The 22,234-nt window shown below is 40.6% G+C and overlaps 1 protein-coding gene and 1 long non-coding RNA gene across 25 annotated transcripts in view; one reads left to right on the top strand and one right to left on the bottom strand.

Annotated features, from left to right (window-relative positions):
* The window catches only part of LRRFIP2 (LRR binding FLII interacting protein 2), a 104,438-nt gene that overhangs the window by 41,867 nt on the left and 40,337 nt on the right, over positions 1-22,234 (bottom strand). For 12 of the 24 annotated variants that reach the window (XM_045037897.1, XM_023260762.2, XM_023260766.2 and 9 more), the window contains 11 exons: positions 18,036-18,092; positions 17,893-17,937; positions 13,597-13,638; positions 12,087-12,152; positions 10,482-10,556; positions 8,658-8,705; positions 8,532-8,576; positions 7,666-7,713; positions 7,143-7,199; positions 3,664-3,732; positions 1,358-1,447 (listed from right to left, as the gene is read on the bottom strand). The exons of 6 other annotated variants lie outside the window; for them this stretch is intronic. In XM_045037897.1, the coding sequence (XP_044893832.1) occupies positions 1,358-1,447; positions 3,664-3,732; positions 7,143-7,199; positions 7,666-7,713; positions 8,532-8,576; positions 8,658-8,705; positions 10,482-10,556; positions 12,087-12,152; positions 13,597-13,638; positions 17,893-17,937; positions 18,036-18,092 (642 nt within the window). The remainder of the gene's footprint in view (positions 1-1,357; positions 1,448-3,663; positions 3,733-7,142; positions 7,200-7,665; positions 7,714-8,531; positions 8,577-8,657; positions 8,706-10,481; positions 10,557-12,086; positions 12,153-13,596; positions 13,639-17,892; positions 17,938-18,035; positions 18,093-22,234) is intronic. 6 more of the 24 variants (XM_023260772.2, XM_023260774.2, XM_023260763.2 and 3 more) reach the window with 5 other exon arrangements.
* LOC123380190 lies at positions 17,802-22,118 on the top strand. Its single transcript, XR_006585678.1, has 2 exons — positions 17,802-18,184; positions 21,259-22,118. It is a non-coding gene; the product is annotated as an uncharacterized LOC123380190 (long non-coding RNA).

Below are 22,234 nucleotides of genomic sequence, written 5' to 3'. Positions count from 1 at the left end.
TATCAAATACAAATAAATACAATCAGTAACATGCTAAATGTAAAGCAATATCTCTTCATTTGAAAACTAACTTTTTGGCTTAGAAATACTACCTCTCATCTACTTCAAAGTGCTTGAAAATCAAAACAGCACCGGTCTATGTGCAAAACAACACTAATCCCAGCAAGGGAGAGAAGGTGTCAAAGAGAAAATCAGGTTGTTAGATCCGTCAGGAGTATATGCCGTTTGGGGTTCCTTCATTAAGACAAATGCTTCGAGGCATCTCTATTGGACAATCTTTCCTAAATTCACTTCCCCATGAATGTGAAAGCAAAGGATAAGCATTTCTTCAAAACAATGCCATGGTCCAAATGTTTAAAATCTATTCAAGTAACCACGTTAGTGATACTTTGCTAAGTAATACGTTCTATTGTTCAACCTTCAAAGTCTACCTAGTACTACATAGATTCACCAAAATAAAAAGAAAACTTTTAAGACTGATTAGGAATATCTAAATATGGGCTAGGTATTAGATGGTTTTAAGGAATTATTATTTTTTAATCTTTATTTGTTTTTGAGACAGAGAGCGAGCCCGCGCGCACGTGAGCGGGGAAGGGGCAGAGACAGAGGAGGACACAGGCTCCAAAGCAGGCTCTGCACGGGCAGCAGTGAGCCCAATGCACGGCCTGAACTCATGAACCATGTGGTCATGACCTGAGCCAAAATCGAACGCTCAGACGACTGAGCCACCCAGGCACCCCAAGGAATTATTTATTTTATTAGGTATGATAATAGTAGAGTGAATATGAAAAAGAAATTCTCAGGGGTGCCTGGGTGGCTCAGTTGGTTAAGCATCCAGTTCTCGATTTTGGCTCAGGTCATGATCTCCCGGTTTGTGAGATCGAACACCTCATCGAATTCTGCCCTGACTGTGTAGAGCCTGCTTGGGATTCTCTCTCTCTCTCTCTCTCTCTCTCTCTCTGCCCCTGCCCCACTCTCTCTCTCTGTCTCTCAAAAATAAATAAACATTAAAAAAAAAAAAAACCAACAAAGAAATTCTCAATTAGAGATGCATACTGAACTAAATGACATGGCTTTGTTTTTAAATAGTTCAGGGGGAAAAAAGGAAGGAAACGGGGCAATAAAGCAAAATTGGCCAATTACTGGTAATCGTGGAAACTGCTGATAAGTTCCACGGGGGAAATTTTTCACAGAAAAGTTTTTTGTTTTTTTTTTCAATCAGAGCATCTCAATACACACATTCCAAAACAAATAGCTATTTTATGCTACAATTAAGTTCCTAACTTTCAAACAGCTAATGTGTGAGCCGTTAGTCGCAAGACCGAGACACCACAACCACTGCATGCAATACACTCACGCGGGTCACATCTGGGATAATGACGTCATCCACCTCAGAGACCACGCTCCCCCTACGATTGGAGCGACTAAAATAATCGGCGGCAGAAACCTTTCAATCAGAAAAAATGAGAGGCTTTAAAGGTTAAGAAAAGAGAGCAGAAAAGGTAAGAACATTGGCATATGAGCGGAAAACTTTTTTAGGTGCTTGGTAACGTATCATGAAATGAGGAAACGAATGCAATTAACATCCTCAAAGACGTAGAAAAGAAAGGTAAAGGGTTCCTGAACGAAATCACAGCTCCCTGAAACACGCTTTTATTCACCTTCGCCAGAGTTCGATACTGCAGAGATCACTTACTGCCCGAGGGCCAGCAAAGGTAGCGTGTGTGGCACATACATCATCCTCACTGGGAGGGTCCCTAGAATAGTATTTCCCTAAAACCTCTACCGTATTTCAAATTTACAGTTCGTCACAGTATCAACTCTGTTAAGCACCTGTATGCTCGATGCGGAACGATTTGCAGGGTATCTACTGCACTTTCAGCCCATTTCTACACTTCCTTCCTTTTCACATTCCTCAAGACCAGGAACCGTGGGACAAAATAATGACAGAACTACACTGGCCTCTTTCTGGGTTCCCCAAACACTGCGTCTTGTCCCACCTGAGACTTTGTCACTGGCCTACAAAGCTCTGCTCCCAGCTCTTCAGGCAGCTGGTTCCTCCCATTACGAGGAGGAATGTCTCAGCTCAAAGGTCACTTTCCTTGGGGAAGCCTTCTCTGACCACCCCGTCCAAAGGGACTTGCACACACACACACAGGCGTCCCTTCACGTTCCCTGTCCTGTCCTTGCTTTTCTCTTCACAGTTCCCGGGGTTACTTTCTTTTTATCTTCCTTTGCTTACTTATCTTCTATTTCTTTCACAAGGATATAAGCTCTAGGAGGTCAGAAACCTGATCTGTCTGGCCCGCCAGCACTTTACTCCCTAAACATTTGGTGAATTAATAAGGGAGTATTTTTTACCTCACTCATCAGCTTTCCTTACCTCAGCTCTGTCTGACTGCCTTGCTTAAAAACTCTTCCCTTCCAGGAACGGAATTTGGAAGTCCATCCACAGAGACAAAAAAGGCTTACAATGTGAAGTTTTGCTAAGGGCAACTGCAGGCAAGCAACAGTATTTTTATTCACACCAATAGTAATACAACTTAGATTGACACATACCTAATATCTGACCGGTTCCCACCGTCTCCGAATTGCGGTAGGTAATTTCCACATACTAATTCATTTAATGCATATATTAAGCCCTCCTACAAAGACAGTCACTGACATCCCCACCGCAAATAAACTGCAATTAACACAACTAAGAGGCTGTGGAAGTGGCTCAAAGCCAGGCATCGTGACTTTCAAGTCCCTGCCCTTTCAATGCCATCGCTGTCCCAGGGGCTTTCAGGTGGCCTGGCTTGTTTTTTCTCCTTCAGCCATGAGTATGAGCTCTAGCGGGCTCGCCGATGGACCACAACTGCCTTCATTAGATCACTGCATTCTTGGCCATAAATCTCACGAACGTTTGGTGTTCCTCTTCTCTAAGAAAACTTCACGTCTATTACAATCTTTCACAAAACACGGTTCTTTTTTCTAGCTCGAAGCTGACATACCATCCTTAGCAATGTAACTTTCAAATCAATTCTTATATGTAGCAAAAATGCCATCAGCTCTCTGTAAAACTTCCAACTTCATCAAAAAGAATAATCTGAAATTATTTAACTTGTAGTCTAACCCAGCTATTTGTTGCGTCTACAATTATTAAGCTAGTTGAATTCTAAGACCAGAATTTTTAAGTTTTGCCATCAACAACTCTTAAAAAGCTCACAGGTCTTAAAAGATATGTAAACAATAAACAATACATCTTAAACACACAGAGAAGAAAGCAACTGATGGCAACATGATTTGTGATCCACAGTTAGGAGTTTTACACAGAGCGGAGCATTAATTTTGCTTGAGAAACTTGTCTGTGGTGAACTGTGCACATAAATGCATGTGAATGAAATAGCAACAAAGTATAGAAAGTGAAAAACTTTCAAATACGCAAAGACTAGCACGTTAGGGGTGTGCGCAGGCAAGTTACTAATGAAAGTTTCCACAGCCCCCAGAGAATACGCAGTCGCGGGAACACATTTCTGAAGGCAACTTACTCACATAAGCGAAATCTGAGGAAAATGCTCATTTTGCCAAATGCAAATTTCACTTCCCGATAGATTTCACGTGATCACACACTGGTGCAAGTTTAAAACTCATTCTATGTGTTTGCATGCAAACCACGCTCACCACACTGTCCCTTCGCCCGTGACTGGCACGACCAGAAGACCCAACGCTCGCACTGCCATCGTCGGTAAACTATGGACGGTAAAAGCAGATAATGAAAACCGGCGATTTCACTCCAGGTCTCACCTGACCGTAAGCACGTTAGGTAAGGTTTCGAGAAGCATGCAAATCCTATACGTGAGCATCTAACTGGCACCATGTATCATGCACCATCAGACAGAAAAGGGACTTCAAGGTGTAATAAACTATCCCTAAAAACCAACAGACGTTTCCAAAGAGCACACAGAATAAAAGGCTACTTTATCTTTTAAGTTACAGAAGAAAAGAGGACAGGAGTGAGGGGCCGGGGTATAAACAGACCAACCAAAAGCAGCTAGGGTTTCATGCTTTTTAAACCCCCAGGCCCTTGGGGCGCCTGGGTGGCACAGTCGGTTAAGCGTCCGACTTCAGCCAGGTCACGATCTCGCGGTCCGGGAGTTCGAGCCCCGCGTCGGGCTCTGGGCTGATGGCTCAGAGCCTGGAGCCTGTTTCCGATTCTGTGTCTCCCTCTCTCTCTGCCCCTCCCCCGTTCATGCTCTGTCTCTCTCTGTCTCAAAAATAAAATAAAACGTTGAAAAAAAAATTTTTTTAAATAAAGGCCCCTTGGGATCCCGTCCGGGGTCAGTAAGCGTACTTGACGTTTCAGTTTGGGAGAGAAAATATACGAATATCTTCTGAGGAAATAATGTAAGTCAAAGAATTGCCTACCAGCAAGGACACTGAAATGATGATTCTTAGTCCTTTATTCATTCCTATGCAATGAGTGGAGCTATTTCTAACATCACCCTATAGTTTTCTTCCTATTTCACCAGCCCTAGAAGACTCCTCTTCCACAGGTGAAGGTTACCTCCATTCTGACATCACCGAGGAACCATTCTGGCATCACTAAGACAATAACTCTGAACACAACGTCCAAATGAAATAGCATGTAGCTACTAGCACACAAGGACAAGATTCTATGCTTGACTGAAAATACATTACCGTAATTTTGTTTGCAAGGGGTCATTACATTGGTACATTAAAAATGCTACCAGGCCCAAGAATTGCCAAGTGGAATTTTATTATGGAGTAAGGTAAAAGTAAACTCCCCACTTATATCAAAAAACCTTTATCTCCTTAAACATTCCTGTGCACATTTTTGTTAAGTAAAGGAGAATTCTTGAGAAGTGCCACTTGGAAATGGCAGGAGAACAGAGTCAAACACATATATAAAAGAAAACCTACGTAGTCCACTTACTCCATTCCACAAAAACAATCTGTATCGAACGTTAAGAAACTGCTTTAATAATTTCTCCAGCACGCCTGGGTGGCTCAGTCAGTTAAGCATCCGACTTTGGCTCAGGTCATGATCTCACGGTTCGTGAGTTCAAGCCCCACACTGGGCTCTCTGTTGTCAGCACAGAGCCTGCTTAGGATCCTCTGACGCCCTCTCTCTCTGTCCCTCCCCTACTCGTGTGCTTGCGTGTTCTCTTTCTCTCTCTCAAAAATAAACATTTTTTTTAAAAAAGTAACTTCTCCAATTTTGACACTGTCAAGAATAACAAGGTAGTTCTTAAAGTCATCCTTTGCCACTGGAAAAGTAAATTAGTACGGTCTTCTTGGTGGGCAATACGGCAACGTACATCGTAATTTTAATGTATATACTCTTTGACCCCTATCATGTTAGGATTAGCAATTTACCTGGTATGAGATCTACTCATATGTACACAAAAATAGACTTGTGTAAGAAAGTCTACTATGCAAGTGTTTAGTAACAAAACTCTGGCAACCCTAAATGTCCATGGGTAGGGGAGTGGGAAATACAAACTTCCAGTTATGTGATGACTAAATCACAAGGATAAAAGCTACAGCATAGAGAATACAGACAGTGGAACTGTAACAGTGTTGAACAGTGACAGATGCATTGTGGCAAACACAGAACGTATAGCCTTGTCCAATTACTGTGTTGCAAACCTGAAAGTAATTTAACACTGGACGCCAACCACAGTTCAATTTAAAAACAAAAAAGAAAAGCAGTACCCGTACCAAAACATAAAATATATCCAAGAAATCCTCAAAAAGAAATGTACAATTTATGCACTAATGAAATAATAGATTGCCATTAAAAAGAAAGTGCTGACAAAAAAAAAAAAAAAAAAAAAAAACAAACCTATCTCCAAAAAGCATTCAGTAGAAAAAGGAACATAGTTTACTTTTTAAAAATCTTTTAAATGTCAAGGGTGCCTGGGTGGCTCAGCGGGGTGGGCATACAACTCTTGATGTCAGCTCAGGTCATGATCTCACAGTTTGTGGGTCTGAGCCCTGCACTGGACTGACAGCACAGAGCCTGCTTAGGATTCTCTCTCTCTCTCCTTCTCTCTGCCCCTCCCCTGCTTGTGCTCACACATGATGCACTCTCACTCTCTGTCTTAAAAAATTAACATTTCCAAAAAATATTTTAAATGTCAAAAAAAAGAATGAAATAAATCTTTATGTATGGATACAAAAAAGAGACTTTAAGTAAAGAAAACAAGCTGAGGCACAATCTGTATACATATACATACTGGTCAAATAAAGGACACTCATGCATGCATAACGTATCTCTGAAAGGATATACGAGGACAGAGCCTGCACTTGGGGGAAGAGAAATGGGGGAAAGCGTCAAGGGATTTTTAATTTGGACTTTCCTTAAGCTAATACCACTTTTATAACTTTAAAAAATGTTTAAAAAATGTTTTGGGGCACCTGGGTGGCTCAGTTAGTTGAACGTCCGACTTCATGATCTCACAGTTTGTGAGTTCGAGCCCCGTGTCGGGCTCTGTGCTGACAGCTCGGAGCCTGGAGCCTGCTTTGGATTCTGTGTCTGCCTCTCTCTGTTCCTCCCTGACTTGCACTCTGTCTGTCTGTCTGTCTGTCTCTCTCTCAAAAATAAATAAAGATTAAAAAAAATTTTTTTGAATAAAATAAAAAATGTTTTAATATTCCAGAAAGATTAGGTGATTAGAACTGTCCCAGTTTTGTCTTTTATGTAACAATTTTTAGAAGCTGGCTTGTTTTACTACTTCTCCTTTCACAACACTGATCCCTGAAGTGCTGGCAGGCAAGTGAAATGGCTCAACGCAGGAAGCAGAAACAGAGGGAGGGGAGAAATTCAGGATGATCAACCCATCTTTTGAATTATCACCACTAAAAAGACAAGAAGTTCACATAAATGACAGTACAACATTTTTTAAACGTTTAATGGCATTGGTTCCAGACTCATTTAAGAAATTATGTACAAAGCCACATTCATACAGAAACCACCAATTAGGACAAATTAGCACACCTGAGTTTGTGCTCTGACGGCCAATGATAATCCACACACAAGAGTGAAACACACATCCTCAGTCTTCTGAACCGTGAGTACAGGTTAATTAAACAACCCCAAGTGTCTACAAAGCATGCAAAGAGACCAGACAGCTCACCACAGGACTGCTTCGGGCCGAACTCGTTCTTGAGGAGTAGGAACTGTATTCGGATGGCTATAAAGTTTCCAAGAAGAAAGGTTTTACAATAATGGCCAGCTCCCTTTCCTGCTGGAAATACATTAAGGACCCTGGACCCTAAGTGGCTGCTGGCTCCCAGAGGGAAGGTGCTGGCTACTCCCTGGTCTGGAACCCTACCTCCCCCACAACCCTTCAGACCCAGCATCGCTCGGCAGGAGGCTGAGAAGGGGAAGGGGATGCCCGGAGGAGCACTGCTCTCATCCTCTTTCTGCGGGACTAGTGAGCAGGAAAAGAGGTTCCTCTGCCTATGTTCCCTTCAGACTTTGAGCCACGATTTCCGGCAGGCACTTGCTCACAGCTTGGGTGAGAGTCACAACTGGCTAGCTCATGGGTCGCTGCTTACAGAGCAACTGCAGGTCAGATGAAATGACTTTTCCTTTGTAAGGGAACTGTGCCCACCTGCACATCACCCTCTTCACCACCTCCCTCCGGTTGGACTTACAGTTCGAGACCCATAAGGGTTATATAATCCACCGTCATACAATGACACCTACAGAACAGAGAAAATGCCATTTGTCTATTGATTCAGCATCCAAGTTGTTTGGAAAATGTCACAACGTCTCTGCAGTACTCAGTTCCAAAAAGGCGTCAAAGAGTGGTATCTCAGGTGAGAACACCCACTGATATGCGTGAAGCCCTACATTGATCCCATTAAAACTTCAAGCTCACGCTTCGTTTAAATAGCACCTTTAGTTACAGTATTTCCTCCCATCATTGTGTTACGAAGCTAGGAGAAGGAACACTTATGAATTTATTCTCTGAACAGAAAAGGAAAGCGAGGGACAGAAAGCATTTCGCCCACCGGCAACCATAAAACGAAACTACAGAGCCCTAAGGGGCCGGTCTACGAGAACAGGCCCCAGTAAGCAAGCGACAGCTCGAAAGCAACCGGCTCACAAGTCGCACGTTACACAGAGCTATGGCTTCCGCTTTCTAGTCAGCTTGCTTTATTAGAGCCTGGTATTAATGTGGCCAAGGCCACAGCTGTCCCAAAGAAAGACATGGCCGCTGTGCATGGGCAGCCATCTCACAAAAGTACACAAGTGAAGTGGGGCCCATGCAGGTCGGCCTTCTCTACAGGAACCAATCCTAAGCAAGGGCCTACCAGCAGCCAGCAGTATCTGGAAAATAGGGGCCTTTTTACTACCATAAAGTTTTGCAAGTTAAGCACAGGCAGCACATCCTGCAGGACACACAGCATCAAAGCCATGTGCCCCCGACTGTTGTGGAGGAAAGCTGTCAAGCCAGAGTCAGCGCCATGACAGGGGCTCCCCGGGAGTACACACACTGGAAGAGAGCAATACGAACCAGACTGGTACTTCTCAGCAGACCAGAATCTGCAGTGGAGGAGGCCTATGAAAAAAGTGCACGATCTCACCCAAAGAAAAGCAACTGGTAGCGATGAAGGCAACACACTTCTCACAAAGTACTAACCCTGTTACTCCTTGAGGTCGCCAGGGGGTCACTACACAGGGAAGAAGACTGTTAAGAAACAAAAGCAAAACAGAACAAGGTAACTTAGCAAAACAAAAGAACTGGTCTCCCCAACACGAAAGCAGAAGCCTCGTTTATTCTATACTGCATAATTTATTAGCAATTCCTGAGTGCTTAAGGCAGTTAAGTAACACACAAGTGAAAAAAAATTAGTCATTAGAAATCTTTTATGAGGGCGCCCGGGGGGGCTCACTCAGTTGGTTGAGCCTCTGACTTCGGCCGGCTCAGGTCATGATCTCACGGTTCACCAGTTCGAGCCCCGCATCGGGCTCTGCACTTTGGGCTCGGAGCCTGGAGCCTGCTTCGGATTCTGCGTCTCCCTCTCTCTCTGCCCTGCCCCTGCTTGTGCTCTCTTGCTCTCCCACTCTCTCTCTCCTCTCAAAAACGAATAAACGTTAAAAAAAAGTCTTTGATGGGGCGCCTGGGTGGCGCAGTCGGTTAAGTGTCCGACTTCAGCCAGGTCACGATCTCGCGGTCCGGGAGTTCGAGCCCCGCGTCGGGCTCTGGGCTGATGGCTCAGAGCCTGGAGCCTGTTTCCGATTCTGTGTCTCCCTCTCTCTCTGCCCCTCCCCCGTTCATGCTCTGTCTCTCTCTGTCCCAAAAATAAATAAACGTTGGAAAAAAAAAAAGTCTTTGAGTACCCATCTTAAGGGGTAAGTAACAAAAACACCTGGGATGGTTTTCCATAAATGGGTTAAGTCCTACTGGGCTTTCAACAGTAACGTCAGGAGGTAGTGTGGCAGCCCAAGAAAACACTCCAGGAAAGGGGGTCACGGCACAGGGTCTGTGGAGGACGGTGGCCACACGCAGGTCGCCAGTAGTTCCTGGGACATTCTGTGATCTCACGGCAGACTCCTGATGGGCTTAGCCTGACTGCTGAGGAACCAGGTAAATGAGCTCCAAGCCATCACTATAAACACTGTTTTCCAAATGGATGAGAAACCCAGTCTTTCAAAACAAGCCATGGACCAAGTGCCTTAGTTTAATCAGATAAACTGTAGTGGTCACAACAAAGCCCAAGCACCGACAAGGCACAGCACTCTCAAATGGAATTAAATCTTTCTTTTTCTGACGTCATTTGAAAATATAATTTTCAGTTCCTTTTCCCAAGCCCATCAGACAGGGCAAATAAGAGTGAGTTGTGTGTGCAGGCTTTGACAAGTGAATTATTTTAAATGTACTACGCACCATGTATTGAATGTTTTTTAAATTTATTGATGTGCCAAATGCCTTGAAAAAAGTAAGAGTTCTAACATTAAACAAATAATTATATTCTTCTCATCCCATTTATAGTTTAAACCTTTACATGTCAGCTTTTATTAGAAAGACATCCACCATGATGTGTACTGATGCCTACGAGTTATTCTGAAATACATCCCCCCCCCCCGTAAAAAGATGGATCAATGGATGGACAGACAGGCAGACAATAATACGATAAAGGAAACAGAGCAAAATATTGATTGTAGACTCTAAGTGGTGGGCACACGGATGGTCACTATACAATTCTTTGAACTTTTTTATATGTTAAGTTTTTTCACTTCAAAAAACTGGAAGAAAATGGTACTCACTTACAACAACGGTGATTCAATAGCTCCCAGTGTGTGAAGACACACTCACACAGACTATATGAATTCAGTTACCACAAACCAGGGGACACACAGCCGTTCACAGATTAGTTCTAACTAGTCAAAGGCAAAATCGAGGGTTAGAAATGTGTTAAAGTTGGACAATAAAACACACAGAGCCAAAAAGCTTGAGACAAACCCGAGTGAAGTAGGCAGAGGTGGGTTTGCTATGTCTGAGACTGCTATAGTTTCTCTGGTCAAAGTAGAGGCCACTCTGCAGAAAGTGAAATTAAACACTTTTCTTAGGTTAAACGTTACCAATGCACAAAGGCAGACTCCGATACTGCCAAAGCCCTCTCCTCCAAAACAATGACTTTAAAGCGCTGAATTGCATTAAGTAAAAGTTACAATAATAATTATCTCAAGTCTCCAAAAAAAGACCAATACTAAAGGTTAACTGTTTTCAAACCAAGTCACTACTAACTTTTTTACTTTAAAAACATGAGCATAAACCCTCAGTCAAAATGAAACAGAAATAATAAGTGATTGATTCTCATGTCACATTTAGTAACATCCTTGAAAAATCCAGGACAACTGAGTAACTGCCATTTATAATTACCATTATAATTACCATTTAGTAATTACCAATTATAATTCCATTTGGCAATGTCACAGAAAATATTCAAGTCTTTTTTCTTCCCAAACTTCTCCTAATCCCATTATTTGTCAAAATGAACTGATCAAATTACGTTACCAAAGATGGAGTGCACGTGTTTACTGAACAGGTTTGGCCTAAAACCTCCATGGCAAGTTCATTTTCAATACACTGCACAAAATAACCCATTTTACAGACTGCGGTTGCTTGACATAGAGAAAAACATCTACAGAACTCCCTTTCTAATTTATCCAGCCATCTTCTTTGCTAGAAGTTGAAGAAATGTAAGCAATCCCTGACCGAATCCCCCTGCAGTCGGGGGCACCCCTCCTCCCACCGCCCCCCTGCCACTCCAGGCCTTGCCTCCCTGTACCACGCCCTCCCAATGCTTCAGCCCCCACCTCTCACAAATGTCCTCTCCATCACATTCTCTCCTCTCTCCTCTGTGCCAAAGCCCACCGACCCTCTCTCACCCCACCAAATATCAGAGCCCTGTCCATAGAACTAGTTAGCAGGGGAGCTTGGGACTGATTTTCCTGCCAGTGCTGCGGCAGCCTAACAGGGAGAGGTGTTCCTCACACCCCAAACGGGCATTCTGGACACGCTTCTTCTAGCAAAGTGGCTGGAAGTGGCTGGAATGGAGCACTGTTGTTGGTCCTGTGGCTTCACGGCATTATAGGTTAAAGAGCTCTCTGCAAGACAGCATGGGAACTCTGCTAACACAAACTTCATTGTTTCTACCAGAAAACTCATTCCACGTTCCCAAAATTTAACCTACAAACTCTCAGAATGAAACCTATTTGTGAGTTTGGCATTGCCGATACTACCACAACTAAATCAATTCAAATTTCTAAAATAAGGATAAAAATCTCACTAAATGTATTCTTGAAGTATATGCCAAAAGACAGTTCATAAATGAAAACAGGTGGTTAAGGAACTTCTTGTATTAACTTGATAGTAAATCCTGTAAGTGAAAACAAAACTACTTTTAAATAAGATTCTGAAGAATCATGTTTCAGTATGGTATCAGATTGCAATAACGCCTAAGGCACACCAAAGTTGCAATCATAATTCTCAAGTTCCCTAAAAGTAATCCGTGAATTTTACAGCAGCACAAGATAGTGGGACATGAGAAAGAACACAACTAACCAGTGGGTCTTTACGAGAACCAGAAGACCTCTTCTTCATTCCGTAAGAGTGACTGTAAGAATGATTCTGGAAACAAACATTGGAAGTTAACTTTAATGATCATACAGTGAAGTTTTAACAATCACTTCACAAAACCTGTTTTAAAATTAGACACAGAAAGATGCATGAGATACAGAGTAGTCCCCATGCAATCTACTTCCCAGCTGTTAGTAAATGATTCACTGCCCTTGACTAGCTAAGATCTCCAGCACCTCTACACATCTGCACTCCCCCACCCCCCGTGCCATCGGCTGGCTCCATGTGCAACCAGTTAAAAAAGATGCAATTACGACTCAGAGCCAGGCAGGGGATCTGTGGGGATGTTCTCCCCACCCTTTATTTGAGTCCTTCTATCTTCTTCATAAAGACATGGGTGACAGGAGGGTCCACCTCCTTCTAGGTTGTCCTCAGCTAAAAGCCAAAGGGCAATCCATTGGGATCAACCAAAACAAGAGAGAAAGAACAGGACATTGCTTTGCCCAAGAATGCACCCTTGACCCAAGTTAGTCGTCCCACAGCACGCGCTGCTCAGGAAGAAAACAGCCAACGTGGTATGGATTGTCCCTTGTAGCAAGAGCATTACCAGACAACGGCCTTACACGCAGGTCCTAGGAAGACAGACTGTCTCAATACATAACCTCTCCCAGGAGTGCAGAGCCAAGTGTATACGAGGGAATAAAGGACAGAAATACTACTACACAGGTCAATGGGGAGACAAGAAACCCAGTACAGCTATGCACGGCTCACGTGAAATGAGGAGGTGCGGGCAGAAGCGTCCTAGCTATCACTAGTCTGCTCCAGGCCAACCATCTGACACACACACACCGAGCTCGATCCTGAATCTGTCCACTCACTTTCCTTTTTTGAATATGCATAACCTTCCATGTATACGTTACCCTGAACATTTTAAGAGATGACTATACAATCTAGAAACTCAGGCAATCTACTGACATAACTCAAGGAAAACATGCTATAACTAAACTTCCTTGGCTAAGATGACACACATAAAAAAAACGAACCAAATCAAGCAAATAGAAGCAAACATAACTGATGTTTCAGGCATCATCTCTCACTGCTGGCTGTTTCCTGTTTAGTAACTTCACACCTGCTGGGTTGGGACACATAAACGTGAAACACAGCAGGGTCTATAGTTCAGTGAGTATCAAACACTGCCAGAAACATGTCTTCCGGGCAATGCACATGTGTCAGCTGGGTGGTTTATCACTCTAAAAAAAGAAGTGACTACCAATCTTAGTCCTAAATAGGGAAGTAAATCATTTTTATCTGATCCTGAAATTCTAAAAGAAAAATGATTCAAATATTAAATTATGCCACGATTGTACTGTTGGCCATATTCTTTCCCCAAAACATAAGAACAAACCTGTGAAAGTTAGTCATAATCTATGATTAGCATCATTAAGCATTTATAAAGTAAAACTCTACATTTAACACAAAATCATGCACTACATACTAATGATGAAAGTCTTGATGATCTATCCTTGAGAACATCATACTGGGTTTCAGAGAAAGGTGAAAGTTGGTTGTAGTTCCAAAATCAGAAATATAAAGAGGAAAAAGCAACATGTGCAAAGATTAAAAATCCAAACTAACTGGAATTTAAATAAAAACTTAATTTAAAAAAGATCCAGCACTATTAAAAGCCCCATATTCTACGCAAAGGTTGTTACACGTGGATTAAAAAATATTCTTCCCCTCACCCACACTTCCCTAGTGTAAGTTATTGTAAACTGTATGTACATGTAAAACCATATGTTCTCTTTCAGACACAGAATTCATCATCGGTAATGGTGAGACGATTCGATCTCAGTACACTAGAGCATGATACATCCCAAGGAAGCCTTTAAATGCAGGAATTAAGCATTCTGAAGTTAAAAGAGGTTTTACTCTTTATTATTGTGACCATTACCATCATTTCCCATTGTTTAAAACGTGACAAAAGCAAGGCATGAATAACGAAGCGAGAGCATGTAATATAATCAGGCTTACAAAAAAAACAAATGCAGCGTCAAAGTGTAGGAAGTTCCCTTGGAGCTGCCTGTGGACAAACAGGTGAAAAACTGCCTTTCTCGACTAAACTAACAACTGAAAACACTGGACAAAACTGGAAACTTAGTCCGAGCAAAGTGCGGAATGCACAGTATACATACATAACGTTAAAAATATAAATAAAGGAAAAATACGGAAAATTTATGGTAAGACCAGAAAAACCACACTTCATGTACAGTCTCTAAGAAAATAAGATAATAGGCGTAACAGTACATTTCAAATGCAAGAAACTCAATAAAATAGTAACTACTGAGATTTCTGGTTTCCTAATTTTGTTTTTTAAGCATTCTAGCTCATACCTTTTAAGCAATCTTACCCAGAAGAGGCGAGAAATAAAGAGTGTTATTACATATGCAAAAAAAAAAAATGTTTATCTAAAAATTTTTTAAATGCCTAAAGGTGTGCATTTGGTAAATTATGTGCAATGATAAAACGTCTCTGTATGGTGAGTGACATTTCCCGGAAAGTAAAGTTCCTTCTCTATAGAAATTTCACTTAGGTCTTTTCTCAGTCAACAAAGTATCTTTTTTGTTTAAACCATCACTAAAGTACGTATCACTCAAGCCACACATTTCTTGCATATAAACTATTCCACCCTCCCAACCAGATAAGTTCACTGAAGAAAACAGTCATGTCTTCTGTTCTCTGATCCTCTCTGGAGCACCAATGGCATTTTACGGAGGCATAGGATTTAAACAGGATTTAACAAGTTGAATTGAACTTGACCTATTTCGATTTTCCTTTCCCACAATGTAATGCAGAGTTCAGCTGTTTCTTTTTAAAAAACTGTTGAATCTAACTGGTAAGATATCCGAAAGTTGGCACTCCAACTGCTACTAAAACAACTGGGTAAATGAAAAGAATCCCCCAGTACCTGCCAAATGGCATTTATGTTGTCTAAAACAAATGATTCATCAAAGGAGGGAGAACTGAAGACATTAAAGGACTCTAGCTAAAACATTTCCAAAATGCTATTAAAAATTTTTTTCCCTCACAGACAGTTACCTGAAAGTCTTCATTTGAAATAAAATTAAAAGAAATACAGCAAACAAGTTGTGGAAACAAAGTTCAGCAAGTGACAATTTCCATTAGAACATACACCTATTACTCAAGCCCACAAAACTCTCCAAGTCAGCAGTGAATGCATAATATTAACACTGCACATTTTTCTGAACTGCACACCATGATGTCTTTCCTTCTGGGTGAACTGGCTCTGCTCCAGTGTGTCCCAGTCATGTCCTTCGATGGGCTCTTCCATGGAATTAAACAGTGTAGTAGTAAATGACAAAACAGAAATCGCAAGCATATTAAAAGCAAATCCATTAAAATTAGACTGAGGCTACTGATAATTAAATAGGAACTAGTATTTGTACCAGTAAAAATCGGCACCAGTAAGAACCTGCCATGTGTCCCTACTGCTCTAGTTCAAGCTCACCTCAGTTTTCTAATTTTGGACGTCTACTTTACAGTCTTCTTGTATTTCAGTATAAAAAGCAGTGACCAAGCATTTGTAAGATGTTTTTTAAAGGGAGATTGTTTTTTAAAGAAACAGACTTTAAATTCTAAGCTCAGGGCTTTCATTTCATCCTCTTTCCCCCAAACCAACCATTCTCAGTTCTGAACTATCTTTGCTCTTTTTATTTTTATATAGAATGTCTCTAGCATGAACACCATTTCCAGCCCAAATACCTTCGGGCAGGCCATTTGTCACAAAAAGTACTGAAAGTTAATTGGACAAAAATCAAAGATCAAAGTCCTAAGAATGGGGCAGAAAACCTTAACTATATCTGCCCTCACATCCAGGTACTGCTAATTTTCACACATCAACTACAAGTTTTAAAAGAAAAATTTTAAAAAAGAACTGACAGGGGTGCCTGGGTAGCTCAGTCGGTTGAGCATCCGACTTCGGCTCAGGTCACGATCTCACAGTTTCGTGAGTTCTCGCGAGTTTGAGCCCCGCGTCAAGCTCTGTGCTGATATCTCAGAGCCTGGAGTCCGCTTCCTTTGGATTCTGTGTCATCCTCGCTCTCTGCCCCTCCCCCACTCACACTCTGTCTCTCTCAAAAATAAACATTAAAAAAATTTCTTTAATAACTGCAAAGAAATACCAAAACTCCCAAATTATACCATAATAGGAAATTTTCATAGTTACCACAGTGAAATAAACTACTGTGAAGATCTACTTTTATCTTCAAGTTATTTAATTCTATAATTTCCATAGTAAGAAAATCCTCATTATTACTTTATAGACACTCAGGGTAATCAATTCCTTATTACTTTAATTGCACGTTTAATTTCTCTTGTGCTTATTTGAATATTTGTTTTAAAGGTTCCTAAATTAGGTCAAACTTAGATGGTTTTACCGTTCGAATAAACAAATATAACTAATATAGTGTCAAGTTTGCCTGAGACCACATAGAAATTTAAATAACCAGCTTGATGATAATAACTGTGTGAAACTTCACACTATGAACATTAAAATGGAAAGCAAAGAAAAAAGCCATAAATTTTTAAAAAGTGGGGAGAGATGATTTTCAAAGCCCCCGACACTCAACTTTTAAGCTTTTGTTGACTAACTCCCTGTATGATTCTTTCCTAAGTGTCTAAAGGGAAAAAAAATATCTCCAGGGAGAAGCAGGATGAATTTATTATCTTTAAAAAATGGTTCTCCGGTAAAATCATTCTTAAGCTGCTGATTAGATTACTGTGACAGCTTGTTAATATTCTCATAAATCTAAACTTTTGCAATTAACAAAAATATTTGATTCAAAAACAAGTCTACTAACTTACTGTAAAAAGACAGTAGATTACATCTACCAGTAAGAAATATAACCAGAGGAAAGGACCATTTAAGAATTATAAACACATCAGTATCTAGTATACCAGATCATACTTGGGTTATTATAGTGTACTTTTATATATTACACAAGATAGGAAGAAAACTAGACTTAGGGAAAGTTAACCAATATAGACCTCAACATGACAGATCATTTTACTGATGAAAAATCTACATATAACATACATACAATCTTACCAATACATAAATTACAAGCATTGCTTTAAGGTTTAAAGCACAATTCTTTAAAAAGAGACCCGTGTCTTGACACAATATACCAGCCTTTAATGAACAAACTCCCATTTATCTTGATTTACAGCAATGTATGCTAAGAAGCTGAAGCATACTACAAACTGTTAATCAAAATGTTGAAGTATGGTAATTACTATAAACATGATTAAGCAGGGAATTTTTCAAATCAGTAGCTCAATTTTTGTATGTAATAAAACTATAATTAGTCAACCAAGCCCCAAAGCAATTAACCCATTTAATAAACTGCTTTTTTAAAAAAAATATGAAAGTAGGAAAATTTGCAAGTTGAACCACACAGATGTCATCCCATAAAAGTCAACCTTACTATTTTGTGATAATTTTCCAAAATCAAAGGTCCTTTTATAGAAAAATAGTAAATATATATGTTAATAGATTAAAATATTCATGATTTTAGAATTGATTTAGATTGATTATAGCAATGATTTAGAGAAAGTATCACTTGCCAATGAAAGGACTTTGCCAATATTTTCTTTTCTCTTTTTTTAAAGGCAAAGGACTATATGAACACTGTCAGATTGTTCGGGCAACAGTGCTGCAGAAGGCTCACACGCAGAAGCTGCTATCACAGCGCAAACAACTTAAAATACCAACCCTGTGGCTGCCAAGACTTCGAATGGACAGTGCATCCTCAACTCCCTGATAAGAACAGAAACAAACAGAGCATAAGTTTGAGGGTGACTGCATGAAGGCAATGAGGAAAAGTATCAGGGGCAAGCTTATCGGTTATTACAAACCAGAGAAGGTCGACGATGACTGGACCGGTGGGAATACCGGGCCCTTTCGGAATCTTCCTGGGAAAGGAGAAAGCACATGGAGAGTTAATCGCTGAACGGAGGCTTGTCTTTGTCTATCACAGCAACTGAGCAAAGAACAGTCGGTTAAGGTAAGAGCACAGCAGCATCCTTCTCATAGCAGGCAGGTGTGGACCACTCAGCTTCAGCAGCTGGGTTTGGAGCAGGCACATGCTTCGGGCAAAAAGAAAGTAGAAATAATCTTGGAAATGTTTTTATTTTAATAAGTGTATGTATGTCTGACCACTTGTAGAATGTAATCTATATATGACCATAAGAGCACAGTATACCCAGATAAAAATAAGCAAGTGTACTTAACGAACAAATTGAGTTCAGCATTAAAAGTAGACTTTTATCTATTTTTTTTCTCATTGTGAATGTTCATTTATGCAAGGCAGGAAGAAATGTTTAATACAGAGATAGTTTAAGGACCTAAAAAAATCTGGGTCATAATTCTGTGCTCACAGAAAAGAATTTCTTCCTGTTTTCTCGCACCACTCAGAAAAGAATAACGAAATGTGCGTTGTTAACATGAAAAGCTACTTTTAATTAGAAGAAACTAAATAAATATTTTAGAGTTGGTAAAGTTAACTCAAGAGTCATGCTTTATGAAGACGGTAAAAACAAAGCAAAGCAAAACAAAACGACAACCATGACCACAGCCTAACAGCTGATTAAATCAAAATGCAATTCTAAACTTTTCCACAGTCAGCTATTAGCACTGGAGCATTAAGCCCTGCCTGCGTCTGTGAAATCAAATGACTAGTCCTAGAATCTAATCAACTGAAACAGTAAGGAACTTCTGATCTTTCAGAATTTCAAAGTCCAAAGTGTTAAGGTAATTTGCATTGACTAAGAATCTACACACAGCTGTCCAACTGGGTTCAGAGCTAATTAACACTGTCTTTTCCAAAATGAATCAATACTTCAACACATGGCACTCCAGCACGATCACTACACAGAACACACAGATGTTGCTATGTCTGAGCATTCATTTCAAATACAGAAACAGTAACTCAGCAGACACACCACAATGCCGTATTTCGGTCACGAGCTTTCGGTCTCCTTCAAAAAAAAACCTCCTGGTTGTCATCTGCCTTGTACATTAATCCATGTGACCAAATATGTTGAGAAGTCTGCTTGTAAGCACCAGTATGATTCAATGATTCAATATCCAACAGGGTGTTCTGAACTTTCGGGAGTTCACCACTGATTTACATTTTTCTTATGTAATAGACACACGCAATCTGCAAGAAGACAAGCAAGTTTCTTCCCTTCCCTTGATTATCAGGTTATAAACCCAAAAGTTTTGTGGGGCATGTGCATAAACCCAGAAGAGTAGGTACAGTTTATTAAGTGGTAACCAGTTCTGGGCTAGTTAGCTTTAAAGAACCTTGTACTACACAAGCAAGTTAATTCTACATGCCTCTTCCCAGTCTTCTTTGGGGTACCAGGGCAACATACATAGTTTAATGTTCAATCTTCCCTTTACTCTTTATTTTTTTAAATATAATTTATTTATTTTTAAATTTCCATCCAAGTTAGTTAGCATATAATCCAACAATGATTTCAGGAGTAGATTCCTTAATGCCCATTTAGCCCCTCCCCCCCTCCACAACTCCCCAGCAACCTTCTGTTTGTTCTCTATATTTCAGAGTCTCTTATGTTTTGTCCCCCTCCCTGTTTTTATATTACTTTTGCTTCCCTTTCTTTACCCTTTATTTTCATTCCACCTGCCACACAAGAGCACTTTTTTAAAACCTACCTCTAAAAATAGCACAGCCCATCAGAGATGCAGTAAAGACAGATGAATTCATATTTATTTTTAATTATACTACTATAAAAATAATTCTTAATAAGAATACCTTACACAGCCTTTCTTTCTAATCCCATTTGGGAAAAAATGGCCTAAAAAGACCTTAGAAGACTACAGAATAACATGTAAACCCATACAGGCCAGTTAACATAAAGTGAGAGAATATAGTTTATTCCAGTCATAAACTACACCTTAAGCCAGCCCTGTCCACGAGAACTTTGTGATAAAATGGAAACGTTCTCTTTGTGCTAATATGGTAGCCACTGGCCACATGTGGCTACTGACCACCTGAAATGCTAGAAGTGCAACTGATGAATTTTTATTTTTAATCTAATTATCCACATATGGCTAGTGGTGACTGTATAAACAGTAAGGCAAGCTTAAGCAGATTTTTATTACACCAAAAAAGACACAAAGCACATATTTTAAGAGGCTGCCATGTAGCACTACTTTTGTATAAAAAGGCAGGCATTTAAGTTGTTGTAAATTATTGACTTTGAATACTTCTGCACAGTGGCAAATATGAGAGAAAGAGAAGGAAACCCTTCTATAAAAGACCCTAGCACCAACCCTAGAATTACTTTTAAGTGCTAGAAAGGTCCTGAGAGATTATATAGTCTGATCCCTTCGTTTTAAAGTAAAGGAAATCACAGCTCAAAAAGATTAAGTAGGAATCTACAAAGACAGAAAGCTGGGACTAGCATTCGGATATTCCGACTCAGTAGACCACTGAACCATAAAGAGACCATCCTTTCCTGGCTAAATTCACACTGATTATATAATAAGAGCATAAAGAAAATGGCCAGGTAGTCTGGCTTTTACTGAGAGATTTCTCCTTCTCTGGAAGAACAACCAGCTTCACTTCTCCCATATTTCTAGAATAGTATTTTAAATTGTCAACTGACTTTTCCTGAATTAATAGCACCAGAGACCAAGAGAAAAAAAAATCCGGCGCCCTGTGTTTCTATGTACCAACTACAGGGCTGACTATCCTTCTCTTCCACCATCTGGGAAACAATCCATTTTTATTGTCCTGGAAGTCCTTAGTAGCATAAAGGATCCAAGGTGGCAAAAATAGGGCAACGCCTGCAAAGATGCATATATATTTGTTCGAGGCTTTCTGGAAAATCGTTTTGATACATTTAAATTAAATTAGTGGAAATGAAATGTAGCCTGTTTTTAAAAGTTCACCTGATGAGGGGGTGAAGTGATTTTGTTAAGAAAGAAGACCACAACCCCGTGAGGAGACCTGCCCATGTTCTCTGTCAACAAGTAATATTTAAGTCAAGGCTAGAGCCACTCCCTCAGTTTCAAATTAGGAAACCTCAGAAATGGCACGTTCTCTTCCAGGTCACCAACATGCTCCTGATGGGGACGCCCAGTTTACAAACGGAAACCCCGGCCACACGCTAGGACTATCTGGAGGCCCACAAAGACCGAGGCCCTTTCAGCTTGGTCCTTTCACCTCCCAACCCACTGGCAGACGTGGTGCTCTCCCCAACCCTTGAATTCTGGCTCTGCCAGGGGCTGAGCAAGTTGCTGACTTCACCAATCCTTCGTCACCCGACCCAGAAAATGGAGATGGTGGTACCTCTCCTATCGTGCGAAATGCTGACATATGTGAAAGCACTCACACAGCGCTGGCATACGCAGGCGTACTCAGAGTTAGCATCCTTCCTGAGCCCCGTGCCCTCGCTTTCCCTGTTCACTTCCCAACATCCCACACACACGCGCGCGCGCGCGCACACACACAAAGTGTTAAACTTAGGAGAAATTTCTAACACAGGAGGATTTTTCCTTCTGGTAACAGACAATCCTACTTTTTGTATATGTTTGGTTTATTATACATTTATTATTCTTTATATTTTATATAGTGACTATTACATGCCAACTTCTATAGGTTCACAAACAGAAAGCAGTCATACAGACAGAGCTAAGGTGAGAAGTGAAAGGAAAAATTAGTTTGAAAAGAGTAAAAGCAAGTGTCCGAAGGGGTTAAGTGGTCACTGTTCCCCTCTGAAACTAAACCCCATGTTCTCTGCAAGTCCCAGCTATCATTCAGGACTTGAGTTAGTCACCATTTACATTCTAAGCCTCCAAACCCAAAAACACTCCCCCTTCTGTGACAATCTAGTGCATTCACTGCCTGAACTGCACACATTTCACAGAGATAAAAAAAAAAAAGTATGTTTATCTTCACGGCCTTTGAATATAAGAATCAAATATTAGACTTTTAATATAGGCTTTTCTTCTTTCATGTGTTTGTCGGTCTGCCCTAATAAAATCAGACAATTTAATTTTAGAATTATAATATGTAATTTTAAAA

The sequence above is a fragment of the Felis catus genome, chromosome C2, assembly GCF_018350175.1.
Source record: "Felis catus isolate Fca126 chromosome C2, F.catus_Fca126_mat1.0, whole genome shotgun sequence".
Taxonomy (NCBI): Eukaryota; Metazoa; Chordata; class Mammalia; order Carnivora; family Felidae; genus Felis; species Felis catus.
Note: the sequence above shows the minus strand (reverse complement) of the source record. Positions and strands in the feature narration are given on the sequence as shown.